Here is a 26362-nt window from a genome sequence, read left to right as displayed (position 1 = left end):
TTATAATGCTGTTTTGGTATTTGCCCGTTTGTTAGAAGTTTGAGCTTCTTCAACTTTATGGCTTTCTTCCTGTGATGATGCACCCACCGATTGTTGGACTTCGTTTAAAATTATAAATATTTCAAAAATAAGTCGGTATAGTGTCACTTCTTCTGTTTGAAGAGTAGAGATCCCGCGTTTTACAATTGTTTCAGTTCTATCACAGCTGTGCTCTGAAGTAGTTCGCAAATTTTGGTTGCTAGTTAGAGAATTACAGATGGGTCGTTTGAGATGTCCCCGACTGTATGGCCACTTGCTGACGGCAATAAAGTGGTGATGCACACAATTAAAGAACATTTAGAAATGCTGCAGCAGAAATTCAATAAGTATTTTGGAGAGAGTGTACAAGATTTCGACTGGGTTCGCGATCCATTTGTTGTGAATTCAGAACATCTTCCCATTAATATACAAGAGGAACTCCCAGATTTAAAAGCAGACAGAACACTGAAACTAAAACTTCTCGAAGTCCCTTTGGATACGTTTTGGTCGGCAATAAGGAGTGGATACCCGGCTATCTCCGAGACAGCAGTTAATGTGTTATTGCCATTTTCAACTACATATTTATGTGAACTGGGCTTCTCGACATTAACTGAAATTAAGACATCAAAGAGGGAGCGGCTCAGATCCATCAATGAAGAAATGAGCCTTGCGTTGTCAACGATTCCACCACGGATCAGTCGCCTGTGTGCAGCTACGCAGGCACAAGTATCACATTGAAGGTATGAGTAGAATTACTGTACTTACTTTAATAGCAATAGAAGTGTGTTTTCTACACTCTACAGTGAATTGAAGTTCATTAATTGTTAATGAACGCATGAGTCGATTTCTGTTTAATGATAATAAAATAACAATATAATAATATTATAGTAATAAGTTGATCATGTTACGTATTTATATTAATTGTCTGATATCATGCGTTTTTGAGGGGAATAACATTTTGGTGTGCCGTGTTGGATACTTCATGGTGTGCCGCGAGTAGAAAAAGGTTGCGGAACACTGGTCTACAAGATGTGGGAGCCTCGACATCTCTCACCCCTATGGGCCTCCATGACCTGTTACAGGAATAGCTTTACCTTTCACTAAAAAAATCATGCAGTCAGCTTCTTGTTCTTTAGTTATATAGAGCTGAATGGAAGGGCAACTTGAATGATGAATCAGAATGTGGAAGATACCGGTTGTTGTCTATTTTAAGATATACTATCCCAGCATTTGCCTGGAGGAAGTGAGGACCCCCAGACCAGATCATCTGTTGGGAGAGCCCAAGAATCAGACTCAGCACTTCACAAATGCAAAATTAAGAATTCTAACCATTTACATAACTTCTACAAAATTACAAGAGGCCAAGGCTAAAATTAGGCATATATTTACACTGACATTCATTACAGTTTATGAAAATAAATAGTGACTGTCTTAGAAGGCACTTGGACACATTAAAAATACAATTTAAGATATAATCTGGAGTTTAAAAATACAGATTCTGCTGCATCATATCTAAGCATAAGAAGGGTAAATTCAGATCTTCAGAGTACGTTTCTCTATTGTCCAGTTAACTCATGTTCTTGTATTTGGTGAACAGATTATAGAGAACACGCAGTGTTGATTTCAAATCCAAGTTCACAATATCTGTAAGATTAAAGAGGTCACAATTAGAACATAACTGGCTTTGTGCAAATTTTGCAAAAAATACTGTTATGGTACATAACAAAGTTGAGCACTTTCATGTTCTACAGTATAGTTTTATATAGTCTTGTCTAGAAATAGAATCTGAAAGCTCAGCACTGATAATACTAAAACCTATGGCTCCTCTAAGCCAATTTCCTTCTCATTCCATTCAGATATTACCCTCCTGTCTCAGAATTCTATGTGTTCTCTTTCTATGAGGCTTTCCCACCAAAATTGTATATAAATAAGTTTCCCCATCCCAGTCACATGTCTGCCTCACTGTAGCCTTGATTTAACTAAACTAATAACAGCACTAAAACACCAGTTTTATACTCCATTACATAAATACTTCATCCCTTATATTTAGATATTTTTCTCATACTCCAGTCTTAAACATTTGCAAGTTACATTCTTCAGTCGGAGTAAGAATGCAGCCTTACCAAACTCTTAGAAGTGTAGACCAGACATTGTAATGTGTATCCCAACCCTCCTATCTTACAGTTTTAAAACCTTATGTACATAAAAATATAATTATCAAGGCACATCAGTTAATCTTACCTTCAGGTCGAGCTTTTGGCTTTGCAAGTCCTACATCCTGCATTAAATCAAAAGCAAAACTAACATTGTGAACTTTCTGGTCAAAATCCTGGGGTGTAAGATGAAAGCTGTATAGAGGTACAAAAAATCCTTCAAGCAGCCCCATGAGTAGAGTCAGATATACGCCATCATGGAACTGGGTATCCAAATCCGAAACTTCAAGATTCACCTTGTTCAGATGCTTGTTAACGAACGTTACCAGTGACTGGAAATTGAAACAAATATTAATTATACTGTGTTCTGCATAACAGTAATTTGTTTTTGCTCAGTTTTGTGCCTCAGGTCACTAGTAAAATATTTAATATTTTCAGACAATGTAAGAAACTAGTAAAGGTAAAAGGTGAAGTTGTCCCTGTGCTTAACTAATTAAGCACTTCGCCATGAAGGCATATGGGGGAGTGGTCAGCTTCACACCCCTGCCGCTTTACCCCCGAGCAAAGAGCCCCCAGTACCCACTGGATAGGAGGCTGGGTGGGCCCCATCGCCAGTCTGGATGATGTGGAGAAGAGAAAATTCTGGCCTCCACCAGGACTTGAACTCTGACCCCTTAGTCATCCACCCCACAAGCAGTCATTATACCAACTGTCCTACCCTGGCTCACCATATGGAATTAGGAAGAATGAAAATGTTAAATGGTGCAGAAGACATGCTGGATACCTATATTCAGCTGTTAATTACTCAAATATTGTAAATGCAATAAAATAATCAGATGTGGGCTCAGCAAATCATTATGATGGATGATTATGCACCCTTAACATCAGAAGTAGCTCAGTAAGTTCCTAAAAAGGCACCCCCACCCCCAAAGAAGTGCTAACTCAAAATGAGGAAAACAAATGCAGTCTTACTCAGGTAATAAAATTTCTCGTCTAGTGGCATTTTTAACATTTGCATGCATTTAAATATCCGTTTGCATCTACAGTCATGCAACAGTGTCTAAACATACAGATTTCTATCACATGCATACTGAAGATTAATTCATATTTTAATTTCTAAAAGTCTGTACAATTAGCTTTAAAAGGTCTCGAATAACTGGATACTTCATTGGAAAAAAAAATTAAACATTTCACTGAACTAGGATTTCTTGAAATGGCTACCGTCATCAGCAGTGAATGTCTTGTACCATATTTGGAGTAGGAACTTCCATGGGAATGCAATAACAGTGAGCCGTTGCGTAGAGAAGGCAGAAATGAAGCAGCGTTTCCCCAGAGATGGAAAACATAAGGTTCGTTGTGGAAGAGCAGGAACACAACCATGAGGTATGGTGTCTGGTATCCGGTCCACATAATGCCGATATAAGACAGTCACCGTCAAAGACAGTTGAAACCTAGTATTCACCAAGATACAGTGGAAGCAGTGATAATAAGTGTAAAGTGTGTGACTGCAGAAGCGAAGCACAATAAATATTCGCTACACCCTTGATGGTGTGAGGTTATTTGTCGCATGGCTTACCCAACACATGACAACTGCTTCCACTATATCTCAGCAAATACTAGGCTTCAACTGCCTTCGACAGTGACTCTCTTAAGACTCTCTGACCATGGCTGGATCTTAACTGTCTCGTTCATACATGTCTTTCTAGCCCTGCTTTCAACTCTCTTATAAAGGAGTTATGCGGACCGAATACCAGACACCATACCTCATGGTTCTGTTCCTGCTGTTCCGACAGTCCGGAGAAATGCTGCTTCATTGTTTTGGCCTTCTCAACCCAATGGCTCACTGTTATTGCGTTGCCATGGAAGTACCTGCTCCAAACACGTTACATTCTTTAGGAAAGGAGGTGAAAAAGAAACTGTGTGACATTTACAATGATATCAATAAAGAAATAACTGGTATTACAAAGACATACCTTCTTGACAACCTGTAGTTTGTCTGGTGCATGATCAAACAATGTATCAAATGCATCTCTTTCACATCGCATCCCAAGATCATCATATGTTGATGTAATTTCTTCCAATACAGTTCTATGGCTTAGAGAACCTTCCTTTTTCTGTTGACAGAACAAAACAAGCAAGTTCTACAGACCTTTCACTGTTATGGAAAAACAACTGTGTCTCACAGGAAATATTGCTTATGTGTGGAACTGTATGGCATTTACATTGAGTGCTGTGATACTGATTTTCAAAGGTCATAAAATTAATGCACATGAAAGAGGTCGCATATGATTGTCTGTCTCCACGTCTCGTATCCAAAACTCCATATTAGTCTCTGCTTATATCCGGTATTAACTTTTCAGTTCTGGCCGACGTACATTTCACGTTGGCATTTAAATGCCACATCTCGCCGGATGACGTGTGTCGTACGTCTATTGCAGTGCTAAGTTTTAGCTCTTATTTTGAACTGTTGCTTTTCATGTAAAGTAATTCTTTTGGGATGAAATTAAAGAGGAAATTTCTGTCTATCATTTCATATATTTGTTATCCCTCTTTGAACTCCCCGGGTTTCTTTTTTACATTTGAAGTCTCTGAAGAAGTTTTGTAGCTTGCCGCATGGGGTGAAGTATTGCCATACAAATCTATCTCCACCTCTTGGAGTAGTTAAGAGCTAAATATGCTAGGTTGGTAGTCTGTGATCTCCCTGCATGTTGGTCGAAGCAAGATCGATTTCCATTTCCATTCAGCCAGTGACGAGTGCTGCCTCTTGAACAGAATGAGAAACCATGTGTAGAACCTAACAACAAGTAAGATATGTGACATTGACCTTTGATATGACTGCTGCTGGATATGTTAAACAAATGCCTTGTTTGCATTCCTTGAGGTTCCCTTTGTTCCACAAATAGCTAATGCAGTTTGCATGTAGCAGCGATCGGCAGCAACGGTTGGGACAAGCAAGAGCTGTTCAGCTGTGTTGAGTGACGAGGACTTACAGTGTTTGCTTGAAAGTGATTCCAAACAAAGTCTGTCAGATTCAGATTTTGACACTGAAAACGAGTTAGATGATCGTGCCTTGATTGATGCTGTTGGAAATGAGGGCAGCGATGAAGATGACAGTGCAAATCAAGAATTCGTTTGGTAGGATATGGAGAACTATAGGGGTCAGAGAGAACATTTCACAGGCAGTGTTGGAGCTCAAGGCCCTGCAAAAGATGTAACAGAAATTGTGGACGTTTTCAAGTTGTTTTTCGACAAGGAACTTATTGAGACCACAGTCACAGAAACAAACAGATACGCGGAGCAGTTTCTACAGGGGCATGAACCATCAGTGAGGTAGCATTCTAAGGCATGGAAATCTGTGACAGAGGGAGAGATTTATGTTGTCTTGGGTTTGTTCATGCTTATGGGCATTGTACAGAAACCAACTCTTCGGTCGTATTTTATGACAAAAAGAGTAATTTCAACACCGGGATTTAGAGACATTATAACACGAGACAGACTGGAGCTAATATGTAAATATTTGCATTTCGCCAACAATGAAAACATCATCACTTTTGAAGGACCAAAAAAACTTTTCAAAATGTACACAGTAATTTTCCATCTCAATAAGAAATTTCAGGAACTCTGTCTCCCAAACCAGGACGTTTCAGTTGACGAATCTATGACACTTTGGAAAGGCCGTCTGTCTTTCAAACAGTACCTCCCTCTGAAGGCAGCCAAATTTGGAATTAAAACTTACGAGTTGTGTGACTCCACCACGGGGTATTTATGGTCCTTCATCGTATATACAGGCAAGGATACAGAACTTGACTCCCCCTTGATCACAGCAGACACCAACAAAACAGCCATTATCCTGAAACTGGTAGAACCTCTCCTGAATCAAGGTCGGACTCTGTGAATGGATTATTTTTACAATTCTCCAACTCTAGCCAGGCTACTGAAGATAACGCACAAGACTGACTGTATTGGCACTCTGAAATTGAATCATAAGAATGTGCCTCCAAAAGTGAAAACCACTAAACTAAAAAAAGGCGAAACCGTGGCACAACATTCTAGACACGTTTCTGTCACAAAGTGGTTCGACAAAAAAATAGTCACCATGATCTCCACCTATCACAGTCACGACACCAGGACTGTTACAGTTAGAGGCAAGGAAGTGGCGAAACCACTTTCAGTATTGGACCACAATAAGTCAATGGGAGGGGTTGATTTGAAGGACCAGCTGCTTCACTCTTATTTGATCGAGAGGAAGCGCATGAATAAGTGGTACATGAAGCTGTTTCGCAGACTCCTAAACGCCTCAATTCTGAATTCAATGATAGTGTACAGGAGTAACACAGGCAAACAAATTCAGCAATTATCGTTCAAAATTCAGTTGACTGAGGGCCTGTTCGTGAAATATGCGAGTGCTGTGGAACATAAAGTGCCGGGTTCACATCCATCAGACAAGACAGTGCCCCGTCTAACAGAACGACATTTTATCAGCAAGATTCCTCCAACGGCGAAGATATCTAGACCACAGAGAAAGTGTGTTGTGTGTCAAAAGCACAAAAGGAGAGGGGACACAGTGTATTGGTGTGATGTGTGTGGCGTGGGCCTCTGCATTGAGTGTTTCCGCGACTACCACACACACCTGAATTTTTAAGGTAATACAATACTATTGTTCATAATTTTTATACGCTTACTGGCCCAAAAATAATTTTGAAGTAGTGTGGATCAATACTCTAATTCTATATACTTCTCTGGACGTTGTGTGAAAATCTGAAAAACAAAACTCCAGTTTTTCCCTGTTTATTACACTTTAAGTTGAGTGCTGCATTCTCCGATTTAATTAGTTAAATAGCCGCCGGCACTGGAGTTGAGTAGCGATTTAAATGCCTTCTGGCGCTGAAAGGTTAAACTGAAGTGTCACTGGAAGAATTTAATTTTTGGTGTACACTGGTTAATTATATATATAGAACAGAATTATGTAACTGCCTGAAATTTAAAGATAACATACTTGGACAACAACAACTCCCACTGCTACATTTTCAGGCAGACGGACTGGAGCACGGAAATGGCGAGCTAGTGCCACAAGCAGATGTAAGATGGCTACAATATTCTTTGAGTGCACACTCTCCACACTCCACTTCTGCTGGGACCAACGTGGCAGACTTAAAACCTGAGACAAACAGGAAAACTCATAGTGAAAGGTCAATACAGATAACCATAATGTAGTACAATGTAATTTAATTAAATAGTCCATTAGCTAGTTATGGTTGCTAATTTGTTCATCATAATAGTTAACCAAGATACTGGTTAAGTAGTTAAACTTACTTACTTGCTTATGGAGCTGAGCCCTTCTTGAGAAGCCGCCAAATCTGCAGCTACTCAAGAACTTCCCAGCATTTTATGAAACGCGAAGGCTCATCACCATATTCACAAGAGCCCTCCACTGGTCCCCATCCTAAGCCAGATCAAACCAATCCATACCATCCCATCCTATCTCTCTAAGATCCATTTTAATATTGTCCACCCTCCTACACCTTAGTCTTCCCAGTGGTCTCTTTCCTTCTGGCTTTCCCGCCAATATCCTATATGCATTCCTCTTCTACCCCATTCCTGCCACATGCCCTGCCCAACTCATCCTCCTTGACTTGATCATTCTAATTATACAAGAGTACAAGCTATGAAGCTTAATACTTTGTGGACCAGACGCATGATATCATGCTTTTCGCTTTTAAACGTGGTGGACCGGTCGCATGATATTATGATTTTAGGACACGTTAGGTTGTAACACACTATACCTTGCTCTGGCGCCAGGCAATTGCAATGAATACTGCATAACAAATCTTCAGAATGTATGTTAGGTATTCAGTAACTTGATCTGACTGGCTAGGGTCCCTACTCCAAAAGAAAATATACTCTGCCCCTTCCAGCTGTTTATGTACCAGGCAGGAAGTTGGTAGAGGGGAATATGTTTCAAGGACAAAAGCAGTTGAAGGCAAAGTGTTCTCTCTGACTTCTCTCTGACTTGTTTTCGGATAAGCTATCTGATGTGCCTTGTGGAGGAGTAGTGATTAGTGATTCAAACAGTGGAACTGACAGGGGTCAACAAAGAAATGTAGCCACAGATAATAAAAGTGAAAGTTGCCTTGTGGCTTATAAATTGTGCCATTTTCAATTCATTTTTGGTTTACAAAAATCTAAATCCTGATTCGAAATTGAAATACAAAGCATTTCTGATGAATGTAGCAAAGGCTTGGGCTACAGACCACATGGTGGCGGAAGAACAAGAGTCAGACAGACTTGGTGCGACCTAGCCCATCAACTCCCACCCCACGCAGGCCTCATGTGGACACCCCTGGGCGACTCTCGGGGTGATATGCGGAAACATACCCTCATGAAAATTGTGAAGAGTGAACATTCCAAGGGGAAGCATCCTTCTAGGCAATGCCGTGTTTGCGCAGTTCACAAAAAAAGGACTATGACTGTCTACATTTGCAAGTGTGTAATGCCACTTCACAAAGGGGAATGTTTCCAGAAATATCACACTCTCAAGCACTTCTAGGAGCATTGGTAAGAGTTCTCCAAAAATTTTAGTTCATAAAATTAATTCGATTTTATATTAATTTTTAAGGTGAACAGTGCACAAATTAGGGTAGTAGGTATAAAAATGCTGGTCCCCAGGGTGATTTAAATATTTAAATCGCTGGTCCGCAAAGTGTTAAGTAGTTAAACTTAGTTTGCTTAATTACATGATAGACTGGTTGCCTACTACTTAGTTTAGATGGCTGGTAGATTTCTTTAATTGGCTGGTTGATGCTGTCTTAATTAGTTACATGACAGCTGTTTTCTTAGTTTAGGGGACTGGTTACTTAACTTTGTTCATTGGTTCTGTATTAGTTTATACATTGCTTACTTGCTAGTTATTCTGTGCTTTATTTTATGATGCCGTTAGTGTCTAGTCTATATAGCATAGAATGATAGGATATCTGATAAATCAAGGATTTGGAAGGAAGTGGTTATGCCCTAATTGTGATATCATCTGAGTATCTGCTTAAAGGGACTGGCAGAAATCACAGAAACCTGAGTCAGGACAACTGGCACCCTGGCCGAGGCTCAAACTGAACATCTGAATACTAATCTACAGCATGACCACTATGCCAGCCCGCTCAGTGGGCCAGTAATATGTTGGTTAGTCTGCGTCTACAAGATGAGTACAAACGCTTGAACTTACTCTGTTACACTGATATATTGGGTTTTTGGACATTATCCATCGTCCTGGTTTTTAAGATAACTAATAAAAACACGACGTTTCGGAAACTGGATCTGTTTCTGTCCTCAGGTGAAGGAAGGTGGTCCAGTGATTGAGGCTAGCTCTTTCTAACGGACCCAACAGAATAGGTTTTTCCTTCACCTGAGGACAGAAACAGATCCAGTTTCCGAAACGTTGTGTTTTTATTAGTTATCTTAAAAACCAGGACGATGGATAATGTCCAAAAACCCAATATATCAATGTGTTATACACCATCGTCAGAATCCTATAGTAACTACTTACTCTGTTAGTTGCTGTAAGAACTATACCAAGTTTCTGTTTTTGCCCCTCTTCAGACTGTGTAACTTCAGGAACATCCAACTTCTCTCCTGTCAATTTCTCTATCAAATGTAAACAAAATTTATAATTAATTGTGGGTACAGGTTCTGTTCATGGTACCAGAATATTTATCACCCATTATTACAGCCTGCATCTTTAACTTCTATGACTGCCAAATCTGTTACATCCCAGTCTCCAGTTCTCGCATTCCTTTTGCTTTCACTCAACATATATTGGCATATGGGGGGCATGTGGTAGAGTAGTTCGTTGAGGCACTATGCTACAAGCCGGAAGGTTGTGGGTTCGATTCCTGATGAGGTGTAATTGGATTTTTCAATTTACCTAAGCCTTCCAACTACACTATGCCCCTAGGGTCAACTCAGCCTCTAACATAAATGATTATCAGAAATCTTCCTGGGGGAGTGAAGGGAGGCCAGCATGTAAGGCTGACAAACCTTACTGCCATCTGTGAACTGAATGTCTAAAAGATGTGGGAACCTCGACCTCTCGCACCCCTATGGCCCTTAATGACCTGTTACAGGGATAACTTTACCTGTTACTGTTATATTGCCATATGACTCCCCTAAGTCTGAAACCCATGCTGATAAAGGATAGGAATTAATATTTATTAGCCACCTGTTGCACTACTGTAACTGTGCATACACCCAATCCAGCTGGTGAATGTCATATTCTTAGCACAGATACCATTATCCCATGAATTCAAATCTGGTCACCAGCCCCATAGTACTGGGGATTTTGAATCCTGTTACCAGATGCTAAGTATCAACATAATCTATTGTTTATCATCCATAAATTTTCTACTGTGGCAGGGTTAAGATAAATTTTGTGCTAATGTATCCCAAGTGTTTATGATTAAAATTTTGTGTACAGTTCCTGTTTCACTTCAGTGTGCCCATCTAAATCATCCTGATATGATCAATTTAACAATATTAGGAGAACAGTACACACTATGAAGCTCCTCATTAATATAATTAATTTTCCCTTGTTCCTCAGAGTGCCTGGCTAGAGATTTAGAGGTTCTGGGTTCGATTCCAGGCACTACCAGATTTTCTGAGAAGTGGTGGGTCTGGAATGGGGTCCACTCAGCCTCGTGAGGATAATTGAGGAGCTATTTCAAAGAAATAGCGGCTCTGGTCTAGAAAACCGAAATTAACGGCCATGGGGATTCATTGTGCTGACCACGTGACACCCTCTATCCGCTAAAGTTGGCACTAACTTCGCCGACAAGCGGCAGTGACTCAGTCAGTATAGTTCACTTGCGGACTAAAACCATGGAGTTTTGAGTTTTGCTGCATCTCTGAATACATAATACATTTTTGTAACACAAAGTTTCTGTAAAATGTTGCCTTATTCACTATCTCATCCTGAGAGCTTACCTAACAACTTCTGCAGTACTTGACCATCATACAGATCCTCCTCAATATCCTTCACTATAATCCTCTGGTCTGCCAGCTCATCGTTGATCCATTCAATTAGAACTGCTATCAGCTCCTTTAATTTGGGGTCTTCAAATGACCGTGGCTCAATCATGGACCTTTCCTCGTTCTCCTCTGTGTCAAGATATATTGGTATATTTACATAGTGATTATCAGAGTAATTTGCTTATCATACTTATAACAAAACTCAACCTTTTCATTTTCAGTCTCCAAAAAATATTTAATGTAAAAAATTCCATACAACTCATTGCTGAATTAAGATAAAACCTTTACTGTGTGTACTGCATACAAGCAGTCTTCAGGTATGAAACATTTATATTTAAATATACCAAGTTTGTGCCTCATCCACTGTGGTTATAAAATGTTCACTAACCAAGGGTGTATTCTTCTGGAGGCAGATCTGGTGCTGTTGGACTGCCTGGTGAATCGATAGCATGTTTCCCTTCCTCCTGGACTTCTTGCACTGAAGCAACCCATGTACAGCATTGTAAATATATTTTTAAGTGAGATATTTAGGGTAAAAAATGAAGACATACATAAAATTAGAAACCAAACAATAAGGATAATTATTTGTATCTCATCACCAAAAAGAGAAAACTCAGACTCTGAAATGTTTAAATATGTATTCAAAGTGGAATAACCTTAATTATAGGGGGAAAAACATTTTAAAATATGAATCATGTTATCTGTAAATTTCTTTCGTATTCTTCAACAAAATATAAGCCTATTTTGCTGTGCAACACTATCACCAAGTGAAACATTACATGATCCCTTGCCTTTAGGTCCTATATAGCAAGTGTGCATACTGACTGTTCAGTAATCTTAGTATACTGTATATATAATACAGGAAATTTAAACATAGAGTTCATCTCCTTTAATTGTCCCTGAAACTGTAAGACTAATAGAAAATATGAGTTGTACATAAAATGTGTTTCATTTTTCTCTAAAAAATTTGTTCCTAACTTTTTTCCCCAATAAGTATTTCTCGGGTTACGTCTCGAGGTAAGAACAAAAATACATGTAGGTCTTCATGTAAACTGCTCGTTATATATGCCCCTTTAAAAAAAAAAGTAACATGCAGACATTTTTTTAATTTTTGAATATATGATTTCAAGAAAATCCATTCTGTGGTTCTGGGGTGTTTCATGCGCAAAGGCAGACGAAGTCAATCTGACAGGCTCGGCGCAGAATTGGGAAGGCACCAAAAAAATTAACGACCTAAAGACCTTTCCGAAATTGGTAATTTCTGATTCCCTACATTCAATCATTCAACCCGTCCTTTTACATGTGGAGGTATGCCACATCACCATATTTATCATTCTACCAAGAAACAGCTGCAAAAGAAACCCACATTCCTCACGCCTCCGGAATGCGTGGTGTTGCCTCTGACATCTGCACACCCATTTCTCTATTACCATATATGGTCATGTAAAAGTATCGAGGATGCTGAATATTACTGAATATACTACTGATGTCAGTTTACATGTACGTAGAACCATATATAATAATAAATACATACCCTCCTTAATGCGTTTCTTCCTCCCTAGTGTGCCAATTTTTTCCCAAAACGATTCTTCTTTTTCGTCCTTACGAGCTGAAACTGGAGGACGGGGAGACTTCGGTCTTGGTGACGCCATGTTTGTTTTCCTCTTGATCACTGCGAAACCTGTATTTCAAACGATGAACTATCTAACACTGGACGGCGTAGTATGTATATATACTTAAGTATACCAGACAAACCAATGCAAAACTAGTAAAATTTGGGCGTTGACTACATGAAGCATGCATAATAAAAAGTAAAGAAAATGACTCGTAACTACGAAGTGTATACAGTATCGGTCAGATTGCTACTGTAGTCCAAAACATATTTATATAAATTAATTATTTTAATAAAGCCAAGTTGTTAATTTAACGGACATTGGCCTTGCTGGCCCAAATTTAACATGTGGTTAAAAGTACTGTTTCCTAACAATGTCAAAATTTGCAGGACTAGGAATACTTTCATCATAGATTCCGCTCACACTTGGCAGTTATCTCCTAAGAATAGCAGAATCCGTGGGCGCCGAGAGGGAGACAAGCTGATATGTCCCTCAAGAACTTTATACCCAACCGAATCGATATGCAGACCGAAAAAGTTTAAATCACTGATCACGAATTTTAAAATGCTCCCCGGTAGTGTAATCCCGGGGACCTTAATGGGGAGGGCACACCAAGGAAACTCGCAACTGCAATTTCGGAGAATTGCTATCAGCCTGAGTTGAACACATGTTAACTAAAGGATTAGAGCAAATTGAGGAAACGGTAACACAGTTTCTTCAACTCGCGCTGCTCAATTCAGTAACATGTGTTCAACTCATGCTGATAACAGTTCTAGGAAACTGCGGTTGCAAGTTTCCTCGGTGTGCCTCCGCCCTAAAATGACATAACGTCAACGGTGAATTCGTTTTAACGCTATTTTGTGTATCTTTACTTACCTTTCAAAGTGCCGACAGACTCTGTTTGATGGTCATGTATTGTCTCGACTTCCTCGTACGTCTCATTTTCAATATGGCTTATTGTTGTCGGTCTTTCTTTCTTTTGCCGAACCACTGAAGCGTACATCTGTTCTTGTAATTCACTTTCATGGTACGTAGCTGGTCTGTCTTTCGGCACATATCTCTGGTCCACTTTGTGCTCTCCAGTTCTATCCGACTTTTCTGTTTCATTTTTCACAGTGCTCGGTTCATTTTTGTTATCAGTTGGTGTTGCACTTTCGTTTCTAATGATGTGCGTTGGTTCCACAGCAGTGGACTGGTCTCCTGTTTTCGCTGCACTTTCTGGTTTAACGAGTACGTCAACAACCCGGGGCACTGAATATGAATCGTCCTCACATTCGGAATCTTCAGAATCTGAAGGAACAGTAGGATCTAGACGTGTTTCGTGAGAAGCTTGTCGAAACAAAGTTCTACAAACGGGACGCTCAACTTCTTCCTCCATCATTATCTGCACACTGTACGCTTAGTTTCCGCCAATGGCTCTTCGTGACCACATCCCTCCTCACTGCAAGGAAGTGAGTCAGTGTTGAGATAGAGTGGTTTAAAGTAACGTGACTATTGCATTCTTAATGGAGAATGTCGCTGGAATTATTTATCTTGATTGAGCATAGTTCAGATCCCGGTCGTCGCGCGATACAAGGCGCACACGTTCTGCGATCACTTAACACTGGGACAGCGAATTCGATTCCCACTTCGTTCACGCTTTCACAATTTGCACTAAGTGCATAAAATGAGGGCATTGTGGGAAGTTGTGTACATCCACGTGTTTAAACGTCGAAACTACTGAACAGACTTAGATTAAATTTTGAACTTAGACGCTACGAGCTGTCAAGCGACATTGAATCGTATGATCTTTAAATCAAACTTTATTAATTTTATCAAAACGGCTTACCCTACAAAAGAGTGTTAAATTATGTGAAATATAGATGCTGTTAAGGTGTTGGATTTCTAGTCCCAAATATTTTGTCTGGTGTATATTTCACGAAGTAGAATGATGAAAGTATACATTTCAGCAACGTGGCCAGCATTTTTTTTTCTTGTGATCACAGGATTGCAATACGAAGTGGAAAGAAATCTTATACTTATTCGGAAAAAACGCATTTGGAAAATATGTGTACTTTATTTGGAATGTTTTATTTTCTGCGCTCTTGTGGTGGTAGAGGCCCCATGCTGATCTGAGTCTTCTTGTCTCAATAAAAAGGGATATGAACCTAACAGTAAATGTAATCATGCGCCGTAGTGCCAAAGAAGAAAAGTGATCATGCAATTCGTAGGTACACAGCGAATTAATTGCCGGATTATATTTCTGTTGTTTGAATACGGAGATATCTCTGTACTTAAACAACAAGCCATGAACGTACATGTGTGAGGTTGAAGTATCTAGATAAATATTCAGCTTCATGCTTCGGACGTCGGTCGTTTTATCTGCAATGAAATAATCCTTGGAACCCAGTGAATAAGTGACTGGGTTGTCCTCAGAGCCAATCTGGTCGGATCTGTATAAAAGTAAAAGCTAACGCCCTTAATAAATTATGGGCATATTTTGAAAAGTGGCATCTTGGAAAACCGACAAGGAGACGGAAAGAAACATTGAAATGGGCATTAAGTAAACTGGTTTTCGTAACATAAAATTGGATGTAATGTAATATTCTTATCGAATAGGTTGGCCTAACGATAAACGCTGTAGACTCGTATTCAGGAGGTGCCTGATTCGAATGTCAGCTGGGACACCGGCTGTCCTAGCTAAGTTTTTTCGTGATTTTCTTCAGCCCCTCCAGGAAATTGTTGGGATGTACCTAGATTAGTCCATGACTGCTTCCTTTCAAATTCTTCTCAATTCACTATTCATCCCATCATCCGATGCTATTTGGCCACTATACTGACAGCGTCGTTAACAGCCAGTTAAAAATGTTTTCACGCTCAGTGCTTAAATTACGCGGGCTAATGCGAGGGTCCGATCAGGGCAGTTCTGTAGAATAGAGATTCTGATTAACGTTTAGAAGCAGATTTTTAAAAGTTAACATTTAAGAAATGTTTAATTGAAATTTATCTATTTTATTTTAAATAACAGAAATTATTTTCTCATTATCAATTGAGCAAATGATGCGAGAGCAGTCGGATTCGATTGAAAGTATCACAATTCGGACGAGATCAGGAAAGTCGATTCTTATAATCGACAATATATGTCTATCGAGGTTTCGTATATCTTGCGTTTCTAGCAAGGGTTAATGTGACCGAATGTGACTCGAAAGCTCGAAAGTGACTAGTTTCCTTTGAATCAAAACGGAAAGGGTGTTTGGAGGTTTGGAGGTTAGGATGCACGGCTAATTGTAGTAAACATTGCAGTTTTAAAATGTCTTTTGCAGGTTTAGTAAATAGATGGTCGAGGTGCTTTTTTCAGAATACGTATGCATATAAGTACACAGAACGTCGAGGTGTAGCAATTTCTGAACGTTATTCTCAGCAACCTGAAACGAAGTATGAAGGTAAGATTGTATAAAGACAGTCGGTGTGTATTTCTGCAGTAGGATGTCGTAAAATAAGGTTTCTCACCTTCTGATGCATTTAGTTTACTTGAGAAAGTTTAATGAGAACGAAGTATGAGGTTTGGCCTGTTACGACAACGGGTGTATGTGTCTAGTGCGTGGTGATTTGTGCCTCGAATCCCGGTGGAGTACTGCTGAAGGGATTAGGGATTACTGATTGCCTGTTATCGGGATAGTGGTGCCTAAATTTCATGCCCGACTGAACACACAGCCCTGCAATGCGTTTGATGCCACCTAACCTAATAGCGGCATAAATAACCAAGAATACATTGACGTATCAGTGTTAGTAGTTTTAGCGTATGAGTTAGGTGTTTGAATAAATACTGTCCTCATCACTACATTTGTTCTTTTCATTTCATTTCATTTATTCAGCATTCCATAAATGCGTACATGGTTTAACACCAATGGATATAGAAATAGTCAACATGAGTAAATCATACTGCAACACAGCTGTGTAATGTCATACCAGTTAAATTTTATAATATACAACATGAAACAAAAACCATTATCATGCAAAGAAAGTAAGAAGTAATGGGTAATTTCCCAGTTTTAATATTTTCTGTGTGATATATTAACCTTGTGTAGTAGTATTTGGCAGCACAGCATTTTTTAACTGGTGTGTTTCATTTTATTTTCGTGTTTTAATAACACAGTTCTATTTAAAGTAACAAAAATTCAGTTTCAAGCATTGTATTATAATGCTGTAAATGCTCAATATGTAACCTCAGCTCAAATTTTATTAAAATTATGGACCTGAATTATTATAATTGTTACTGAGGTTACAGTTTGGACATTTATGATATACAGTACAATCGTGGTAATGTGACATATATGGGACCAAGGTACCACCAGATTACCAAAAACGACAGATTACTGGAGAAAGTCAGAACAAATTTATTTTTATTTCTCTATTTTTCTTGATATTGTATATTGTAGCACGTCCAACACCATACTCTTTAGTCAGATTAATAAGTTTTTCACCTTTGTCAAGTTTCTTAATTATTTTTGCTTTAGCACTCAAAGTTTTATGTTTATGTTTGTCAGAACTGGACATCTTCAGCATACATTAAATCTGCCGCTGTATGAAAAGTACTGTACAGAAATGTATAGGTTTGAAGAACTGAAATACTGTGTACTAGTGACGGTCTAAAGAAATCAGTTTTTCAGGCTTGACTGAACACAGATCGGCCTCTGCTGCCTGTAGAAGCCTGCACAAGGTTACAGATGCCTGTCTGGTACTTGATGCCAGATTACCGGACATGTCAGCCTACCACACAGCCAAATTACCGAGATTGTCTTGTATGTGTGTGTAGATGTAGGTGTTGAAATGTTGTGTTTCTTAAAATATATTAACATTAATAATTTAAAGGTATAGTTATAATATGAAGTGTCAGCTTTATGCAGTTTATGCCTCTTTTTTATATAGTATACACTTTTGAATATTATCACAGGTACTGAAGAGTTCAGAGTTTTGGATTTAAAACCAAAGAAAACAGCAGTTAGAAGGAAGCTTAGAAAAAAGCAAGAAGTAATGCCACCACGGTAAGCAGGTATTTGTAGCTCCTTTTGTAGTTCATTGTTGGAGTCAGTACAGCAACCTGCAGTGGATGATATCACAGGACTATTGACCAACTGAATGGTACAGGTTCTTCCATAAACATTGATCATCATTCATATGGTCAAGAAGTCCTCAGCTTTTATAGTATTTAAATGTTTATCACATGTGGACAAGAGCTCACCATTACATTCCATCTATAGCTAGTTGATAGCTAGCTATCTTCATGCCCCATTTGTCAGAGATCCATCTTAATAGTAGCCTTTTATCTATAAGTATACCTACATCCCCAAAGCGGTCTCTTCCCTTCAGATTTTACAACCAGAATTTTATGTGGGGTGTATAAAAAAATGGGGATAACTTCAGCAAGAATCAAAAGCAATGAAGACATAATGGGGCAGGTAAATGTAAATGTACTATGGCTGTTTTGTAGACTTGTGTATATTGTATCAATTACAGGGCTCTATACTGCAATGACCAGGAGTTACGCTAGAAGGATTGTCTGTAATGTACAAGACGACTTGTTAGGCCATCATGCCTGCCATATGGACATTAAATAATGATTAACTTGAATTCAGTTCTCTGTAATTGTATGCTTTATTGCTGAATCCATGATTTTAGTGGATCATCTCCATGCCATATCACAGTAATACCTATTATAATTTGCTGTATCATTAATGATGTCCATTTATACAGTACATTTCAATTTAATTTTTCTTTTTTTTAAACTGTGTACAATATAAAGAGTTCTGTAATCTGGGATGGAATGCGATGTAGTCCGTTGAAAGTCAACTGACATTTAAGATGAATGTATGTTGCCTATCAATGGACTGTGTGGTGTTTTACCCCAGAAGACAGAACTCACAACCACTGCTGCGAGAATCAAATTCTACATGTATGTACAATACAGTTGCAGAGTAAATTGTTTTTCTTAAATTTCAGCACCTCTTTAATGCCAGTCGACCAAGACTGGGGCAGCGTTTGGCCAGGGCCACGAACCTTTCATCCTGCATCAGTGCCTCTCCCACTAAGACAGGGTTACAAGGAAAAAGATGCACCTCCAGGAAAATTTGGCAATGCTGAACTCATGAAAATTCCAAATTTCCTTCACCTGACTCCACCAGTGATTACAAGACAGTGTGAAGCTCTGAAAAGTTTTTGTAGTGCATGGCCGCAAGGTCTTGAAACAGATGCAAAATGTGAAGAATCATTTCCATTGGAGATCATAACATCAGACTACTGCCACTCATCACCTGATATCAGAGATCCTCTGGCAAGGATTGTTACGCTTAAGGTAAATTGTAGTATTTTGCAATCATGCTGACTGGCCCTGTGATTTTTGACCTGTAATCATTGCAGTATTAGAAATGGAGCCCCACAGTAACACTAAATATCAGTGAATAAAAAAAGGCCAGCTTTGGTATTGAATTATGCTTATTGTGAAGTGTGCCACAGTGATGTGAACTGGCTCATAAGTACCACCAAACTTGCTTATGCACTTATTACAAACATTATGTTTCTGGACATTATCCATCGTCCTGTTTATACTTCAAAACTCAACGTTTTGGATACTATGTTTTACCTGAAGACGGAGACAGAATCCTGTCTCCGAAACATTTGGCCATGGCTCCTTTTTCTGTTTTGTAATCCTATATGCAGTCGGTAGGACTCTTTGAATGGGGATCATCTCATTGCGAGCCCTCTGCCCCACCCCCTCCACACACACACACACAGGACAGCAGAAAAACAGGCTTCCGTGCCTCAAGTGGGTTTTGAACTCATGACCCTAGCAGTTGAGCATGCAAAGAGAGTTCATGCCTTAGACCACATGGCTGCTGTGATCAGCCTGTCTGAGTCCTATACTTGTTGAAAATGGAGAAGTTAGAAAGGTATAACTCCCATTTGAGGTTACTGGGGAATAGGGGTATAAATTAGAGGCTGGACTCAGAAAAGAGAAAATATATCAGAAATAGAACTGGTGCAGTTAGTGGCGGTATTAGTTAAATTGATTTGGTCTAATGAAAGTAGTTAGGTATGTCAGTGTACTACCACAAAATCTTGATTCTTGGTGTTATGTGGACACAGATTTAGGTATTATATCAAAATGAAACGTGGCTCAATAAACTTTGTCTTGTCAGTGTGTTTTATTGAGATCTGTATACCCGCTAATTTTTTAAAGTAATTTTTTCTGCTGCTCAGTATATCCAGTTGTGCAACAATGCTCTTACAGGTGAAGCTTGGCAGACTCCCATTGAATACACATGCGAAAGACAAGCTTCTAAGGCTGGTTGGGGAGCGTTACAACCCTGAAAATGATGTCTTAACAATAATGACAGATCGCTGTCCTCTCCGCCAGCAAAACTTGGACTATGCCCTTTATCTGCTCACTACATTATTTTATGAATCATGGGTAAGTGTTTCTTATTTGTTGTATTCTGCACCCATGTTACTCATACCTTCTTCTACTCTGTGTGGATTCTTCCGATTCTGTCTTTAGAGCCATTTTGTTAATTGTCTTTCTATGTTTCTGTATTATTGTACTCATCGGTTAGGTATTAACCAGTCAAAACTTGAAATGAATGTTATACTGTTGAAAAATGCCTCATCATGGCACTTTACACTCTGTATCTTCAACATACTGTGACGTGTTGCGCTATGGAGGAACCCCCCCCACCACCACCACCACCACCAGTGGTGGCGGCATCGAGCGCTGTTGCAGTTGCGGGACGGTCGGCATTCCGCCCCTCTAGCCCGCGGTGACGTAGCAGGTGAGTCAGCGCTCCCCCCCGCACTGTGACGTGGCACACAACACCGCTGTTGACACAGGCAACAGGCAACAGTGAATGAAATAAAAAGCCGGCTGAGCAGTAAGCGAGAGTTAGTTAGTTAGTGTGTGATCAGGAGTGACACAGTTGGAATATAGCAGCAGTCAGTTAGTCAGCAGTGAACGAGTTAAAGTGTAGCCGTTGCTGAAGACAGTTCGAGTATAGCAACAGTCGCAGAAAGAAGAACCGGACGCGTGTGTGATAATCAGTGATAGTTTGTGATAACTGAGAAGTACTTGGGAGTGTGTAATACGGTGACACTTATATAGCTCCCGTACTGTAAATATGTGTAGACTACTGAGGACAGTGTGAAACGATTTGTGTGTAGGGTTTGTAAAGTGTGTAAACTCATAACATTGTTATAATTAATTGTAGCCGAGACTTGTAGATTGTTAAATAAACCAATTAACAATCCGAATGGCGCCTTCAGTAACGAAACACGTTACATTTGGTGTCAGAATTGTTTACGAACTTAAACACACCACAAACAGATTGTTGTGCATCAAATATTTTACTGCTACAAAATGGAGATGCAGCAGATGATGGAAATGCTGACAAGAATTGACACCAACATGAAATCTAACCAAGTAAAAGCAGATACCGACCGAGTGCAGATGCAAGAAATGTTCTGAAGACATCAAGAAGAAATGAAGGCCAATAGGAAAACTGACAAAGAGGAAATGCTGAAAGAGATGAAGGGCGAGAAGGGCGAAATGGAGGCCAATAGAAAAGAGATAGAAGATTTCCTGGCAAAATTGGGCGTCAACCAAAAACAAACCGACGTCATGCTGACAAAATTAGACGCCTACCAAGAAAAGGCAGCGGCCGATAGGAAGGCCGACAAGGACGAAATGAAGGCGGAAATGCGATCTGTGCGGTCAGAGTTGGATGAGACATTCCAACATAAAATTGAAGCGATCAGAGCAAGGACAGAAGAAATGCGAGAAAATATGCGCACCGGCCACATGAAGATGGTGTACGCATTTCACCCCGAAACAGAGAAAAAGACGATAGCCTTCCAAGAAATGGAGACACGTCTACAAGGAGAAAAGCCGGCCTGAGTGGACACGAAACCTGCGGCAGCACAACAAGAAAGATCCCCTTAGTAATGCTGGTCAGAGTGACGATGGCCTGCCGAGAAATGGAGGCACGTCCAGAAGAAGAAATGCCCGCACCAGCGGACATGAAACCCGAGGCAGCAGAACGACGAGAGGTACCCGTAGAAGACGCCAAACTAATGCCGGTCGGAGAACTGAAGAAGAAAAGGCGTAGGGACCAAAACAAGTGACAAAATATGAAGAATTCAACACGGGGAAGTTGTGGACCCCAGAAGGAGTTGGCCGTAGCCCAAAGAGGGATGAGCTGCTGCGTGGAAGTGGCACAGCAAAAGAAAACCAGCAGGAAGGTGTCCCGCCATGCAACAGTGGCATGGTGTCGGAGGAACATCTTCAGGAAATCTTGGACCCGAGGAGATTATGTATCCTGGATGAAGTTGGCTGCCACCTGCAGGAAGGTATCCCGTCACGCGGCAATGGCTCTACGTTGGAGAAATGCCTTCAAGAAGGAAACAACCCAGGGAACCTTTGGATGCCGGAGAGAGAAATTGGCTGTCGACAGTTGTCTACACCGTCTCTGCAAGCAGCCTTTGCGGGGTGCCCTTAGCAGCGTACAGAAATCAGCAGTGGGCACTGTTGGGCCATGGTCTCGTGCCAGCAAGCGGCTGGAAGACCAGGAGGAACGACAATGTCAGCAAGTGTGGACCACATCGGAAGTGCTGTTACGTCGACATAAAGAACTTCTCAGGGAAGACATAAACAAGGATTGGACATTGTGGAGGGGTCGACCCCCTCCGAAACGGAAAAAAATTGAATAGGACACAGGAGGAACTGGTAATGTAGAAGTACCGGCCTCCCGAGGAAGAGTGATTGTGCGATGAATGAATGTGATACAACCGTATCTTCTGGCAAGTTGCTAGGAAACCGCTCAAGATGAGCTGGTCTTAAGAGGGAAGCGGTTGTAATGGCTGGAGAACAGTCGCTACAAGGAGTAGCCAAAATACNTTTTCACCTTATTCTTCACTTCCACACTACATGTTTCAGCACTAATGTGCCATCTTCAGGTGTCTTTATGCACGTTAAACTATTGTACTGCATGCCATAATGTCTTCATTCTAAAATGACTAAAATCTGTATTCATCATATAAGACGATGAATTCTAAATAATAAAACTTTTCAGGATTCTTCCTACATCGTACTCAAACACGCGAATTACGCCAATCCTCTTTTATGTGAGCATTCTTCCTACATATATTTGTGCATCATGTTCTGTGTTGTGTTTTGCTCCTGCTACTTCATGCGTTGTACTGCCGGATCTTCATTCTTTAGAATGAAGACATTATGGCATGCAGTACAATAGTTTAACGTGCATAAAGACACCTGAAGATGGCACATTAGTGCTGAAACATGTAGTGTGGAAGTGAAGAATAAGGTGAAAAAGTGTATACACTGTAAGACAGTCAACATAAACCATTGGACATGAATCAGTGTAACAGGACGCTAAAAATATAACAGAGAGTTAGTTAGTTAGTTAGTTAGTTAGTTAGTTAGTTAGTGTGTGATCAGGAGTGACACAGTTGGAATATAGCAGCAGTCAGTCAGCAGTGAACGAGTTAAAGTGTAGCAGCCTACAAAGCGAGACAAAGTGTAGCCATCGCCGAAGACAGTTGGAGTATAGCAGCAGTCGCGGAAAGAAGAACCGGACGCGTGTGTGATAATCAATGATAGTTTGTGATAACTGAGAAGTAATTGGGAGTGTGTAATACAGTGAGACTTATATAGCTCCTCTACTGTGAATACGTGTAGACTACTGAGGACAGTGTGAAAAGATTTGTGTGTCGGGTTTGTAAAGTGTGTAAACCCATAACATTGTTATAATTAATTGTAGCCGAGACTTGTAGGTTGTTAAATAAACCAATTAACAATCTAAACGGTGTCTTCAGTAACGAAACGTTACAATACCATCTTGTGAAATGGGAAAACTAGTACCATTTGCTGCATGATCTTGAAGTTCTTGTGTTGGTAGGTCGATAGAAATAATGCTGCTTTTATTAAAGTAACAGCATGTAAATCATGTGAAGTATTTTTACCTGACTGATGAATGATTATAACTTGATCTTTAAAAAATTATGTGGTGGCTCGTTTATTGTGGGAGGTTGACTGATGTTACAGCCAGTTAAAAATATTTTGAGCCCCTGAGGTGTGGCATCACACATGCACAGGTACCAGACTTCCTCCAAAATATGAAACCCTCAGATTGCACACACCTATTAAGATCTAATCGTTTTTTTTTTTCTGTTCTGTGAGTTGCCTTTCTTGTGTTTTAGTATTTTCCTGTATACTTTGATTTGATATGCCTCCCCTCCCTAATCACATAACAGATCATCTTTAGCATCTCTGCAAACTGCGTGTACTGTGAGGTAATGCCTGCAAGAAAAGTCTTGGAACCAGAGAAATCTCACAGAGGGGTCCATTGCTAGGTAACATACACTGATCACCAGCAGCCAAATATGTGCACCACAACCAATCCTTGACAGTCAAGTACACACACAACAGTCAGGAAATTGGGGGGGGGGCAGTGTTTTCTAATCAGTCCCCAACAAAGCAATATAAAGATGGCCTGCAAGCCACCTGATGAGTCCTCAGTGTCAGAGCCAGTAAGGAATTTGGCAACGAGTGATATGACAGATTTTGAACAACTCTGAATACTTCCAAACTGTGTAATTATTTGTAAATAAGACAATTCAGTGTCTAATGCATCCAGTTGTCCATCCGAATCCTGTCATATATACTCAGTAATAATTTTATTTCAGAAAATAGAAGCATGGGAGAGTGAAAAGAGTGAAGCAGATATGGAATATTACGATTGGGATGCTAGTGCGTCTCGTAAAAATGTGATGGGACTTCTGTCCTGGAAACCAGACCAGAATGCAGCAGAGATGTCTGCTGATGCCATGGACTTAGATATAAAGGAATTTAAAGAAGCTGTTTCAAAGATCATGAATGAAGGTAAAGTGGAAATCCCACACCAAATTACAGCTTCTTATGTGTGAAGAACTCGGAATAGCATTTTACATTAGAGGAATTTTAAGTCAGATTCATAACATTTCTTGTCACCTGCCAAATCTTAAGATGTAGGATTATTTGCACTTTTAGAATTTCAGGTAACATAACTAGAAAATTACTGTGTTTATAGTCATCACTGTTAGGGAGTGGGTTGCTGGTGTGTAATCATCATAAGTGTAATACTAATAAGTTTTAATTACTTTTTAGGTGAAGAGGAATATACACTCAGTCGGTATAAAGAGGAAGTGAAGAAGTTGTTTTCATTACAAGATATCAGCAGTAAAGTGTAAATAGTTATTAATAAATAAAGAGTTTTCAGTGTCCTATCCATTGGAGGTTGTTATATGAAGAAGTCAACAGTGCTTGTGTAGCAGAGAAGAAAATATGCTACTCTTGCACCCGAAGATGTGCAAGCAGAGTCCTGAGCACAGGGAGGGACAGGTGTGCATATACCAGAATTTTCAGACTTGGATGAATTCATCCTTCATAACGCACATCATACTTTCCACTGTTTGTAGGAATTTTTTCAAAGTGTCATAAAATAAATGCAGAATGGGAGGATGGTTTGTGTGAAGCCAAGTTTCATCTCCAGAACTGCTCAATGGATTTTGATGAAATTTGGGGGTCTACACTGAACTTTTAGATTTAATTTGAAGAGTACTATCTTAAATAGAACATAGAGGCAGAGTTATGGTGATATGGATCCCATACGACCATGATGATTCCATTAATGGCTGAAGCCAACAGTGCCATTGAATCTGTATTTGAAAATACGTGGAAGTAGTTTCTGAAAAGTTATAACATCCAAGTTTCAGTACAGTTATTATGACTGCTGATGTGTTTAAGATGTCACCATACAATGATTTATAAATTATTATCATAACAAACATTTCACCCTGTTGTCATGTTTTTTTCCCCCTCAATTTTTCTGAAACAATGTAATATAAGGAGCATCTTTTTTTCACAGATCTTTTTCCATACAGCATTTCAGGAATGAATACTAAATGGTGCTGGTGGTATTCTTGTCGCAGGTTCACTGGACCAAGCTGACAGTGCTGAAGACAGGGAGTCAGAAAGTGTAAAGATGGTGTGGTTTCAAAGAGCATCCTATTCATACCAAAGTTACAGTAATCCTTTCCTGTCGCAATGTGTGGAACCTCCTAGCCAGGTCATATTGTTTTGCTGTGTGCACGTAATATGACACATTTTCCACAAAAAGTTAACTCTTTGACTGGCGCGAGCGTGTTTTAACGCCCGGACGATGCCAGCCGTTCCCTGGCGTTGGCGTGTTTTAACGCTTTGACAATCTCGTCCCTTCTTTGCTCTCTTGGCACTCATCAACCAAAGACATATTTATGATAGTTTTTGTGCATGTTTGTAAAGAACCCTTGTAAACTTTGTGGGGGTCTATATTACTGTCAGAACCCTCTGAGAAGGAAAAGGTCAGAAAATATTTCACATTCATTCAGTTTCACCATAGCTTCTTGCAGCAAGTGTCTTCGTTTTCCTACAGACCAGCTGGAAAATGTTGTGAACGAGATTTTTTCTGATGATGATAGTGGCGATGAAATAATGATTCC

The 26362-nt window shown here is 39.8% G+C and overlaps 2 protein-coding genes across 3 annotated transcripts; one reads left to right on the top strand and one right to left on the bottom strand.

Moving 5' to 3' along the window:
• Window positions 1–1379: 1379 nt before the first annotated feature.
• Window positions 1380–14202, bottom strand: LOC111867189 (beta-parvin). The gene is made up of 9 exons (XM_023856791.2): window positions 13676–14202; window positions 12721–12867; window positions 11575–11664; window positions 11142–11315; window positions 9709–9806; window positions 7168–7329; window positions 4145–4285; window positions 2260–2503; window positions 1380–1662 (listed from the first exon to the last, which is right to left on the bottom strand). The coding sequence occupies exons 1-9, from the start codon at window positions 14178–14180 to the stop codon at window positions 1586–1588; spliced, it is 1638 nt and encodes a 545-aa protein (XP_023712559.1). The 5' UTR covers window positions 14181–14202; the 3' UTR covers window positions 1380–1585.
• A 1718-nt stretch (window positions 14203–15920) lies between these two features.
• LOC111867193 (28S ribosomal protein S35, mitochondrial) lies at window positions 15921–25671 on the top strand. Of its 2 annotated transcripts, none has more exons than XM_023856804.2 (6): window positions 15921–16221; window positions 17733–17823; window positions 18779–19130; window positions 20067–20246; window positions 24530–24725; window positions 24990–25671. In XM_023856804.2, exons 1-6 carry the CDS (start codon window positions 16089–16091, stop codon window positions 25070–25072), a joined length of 1035 nt encoding a protein of 344 aa, XP_023712572.1. In that variant the 5' UTR covers window positions 15921–16088; the 3' UTR covers window positions 25073–25671. The 2 variants fall into 2 exon arrangements, with proteins under 2 accessions (XP_023712572.1, XP_023712573.1); XM_023856805.2 differs by having other exon boundaries at window positions 15922–16045.
• The last annotated feature ends 691 nt before the right edge of the window (window positions 25672–26362 follow it).

This window comes from Cryptotermes secundus, unplaced genomic scaffold, assembly GCF_002891405.2.
Source record: "Cryptotermes secundus unplaced genomic scaffold, Csec_1.0 scaffold518, whole genome shotgun sequence".
Classification (NCBI taxonomy): domain Eukaryota; kingdom Metazoa; phylum Arthropoda; class Insecta; order Blattodea; family Kalotermitidae; genus Cryptotermes; species Cryptotermes secundus.
Note: the sequence above shows the minus strand (reverse complement) of the source record. Positions and strands in the feature narration are given on the sequence as shown.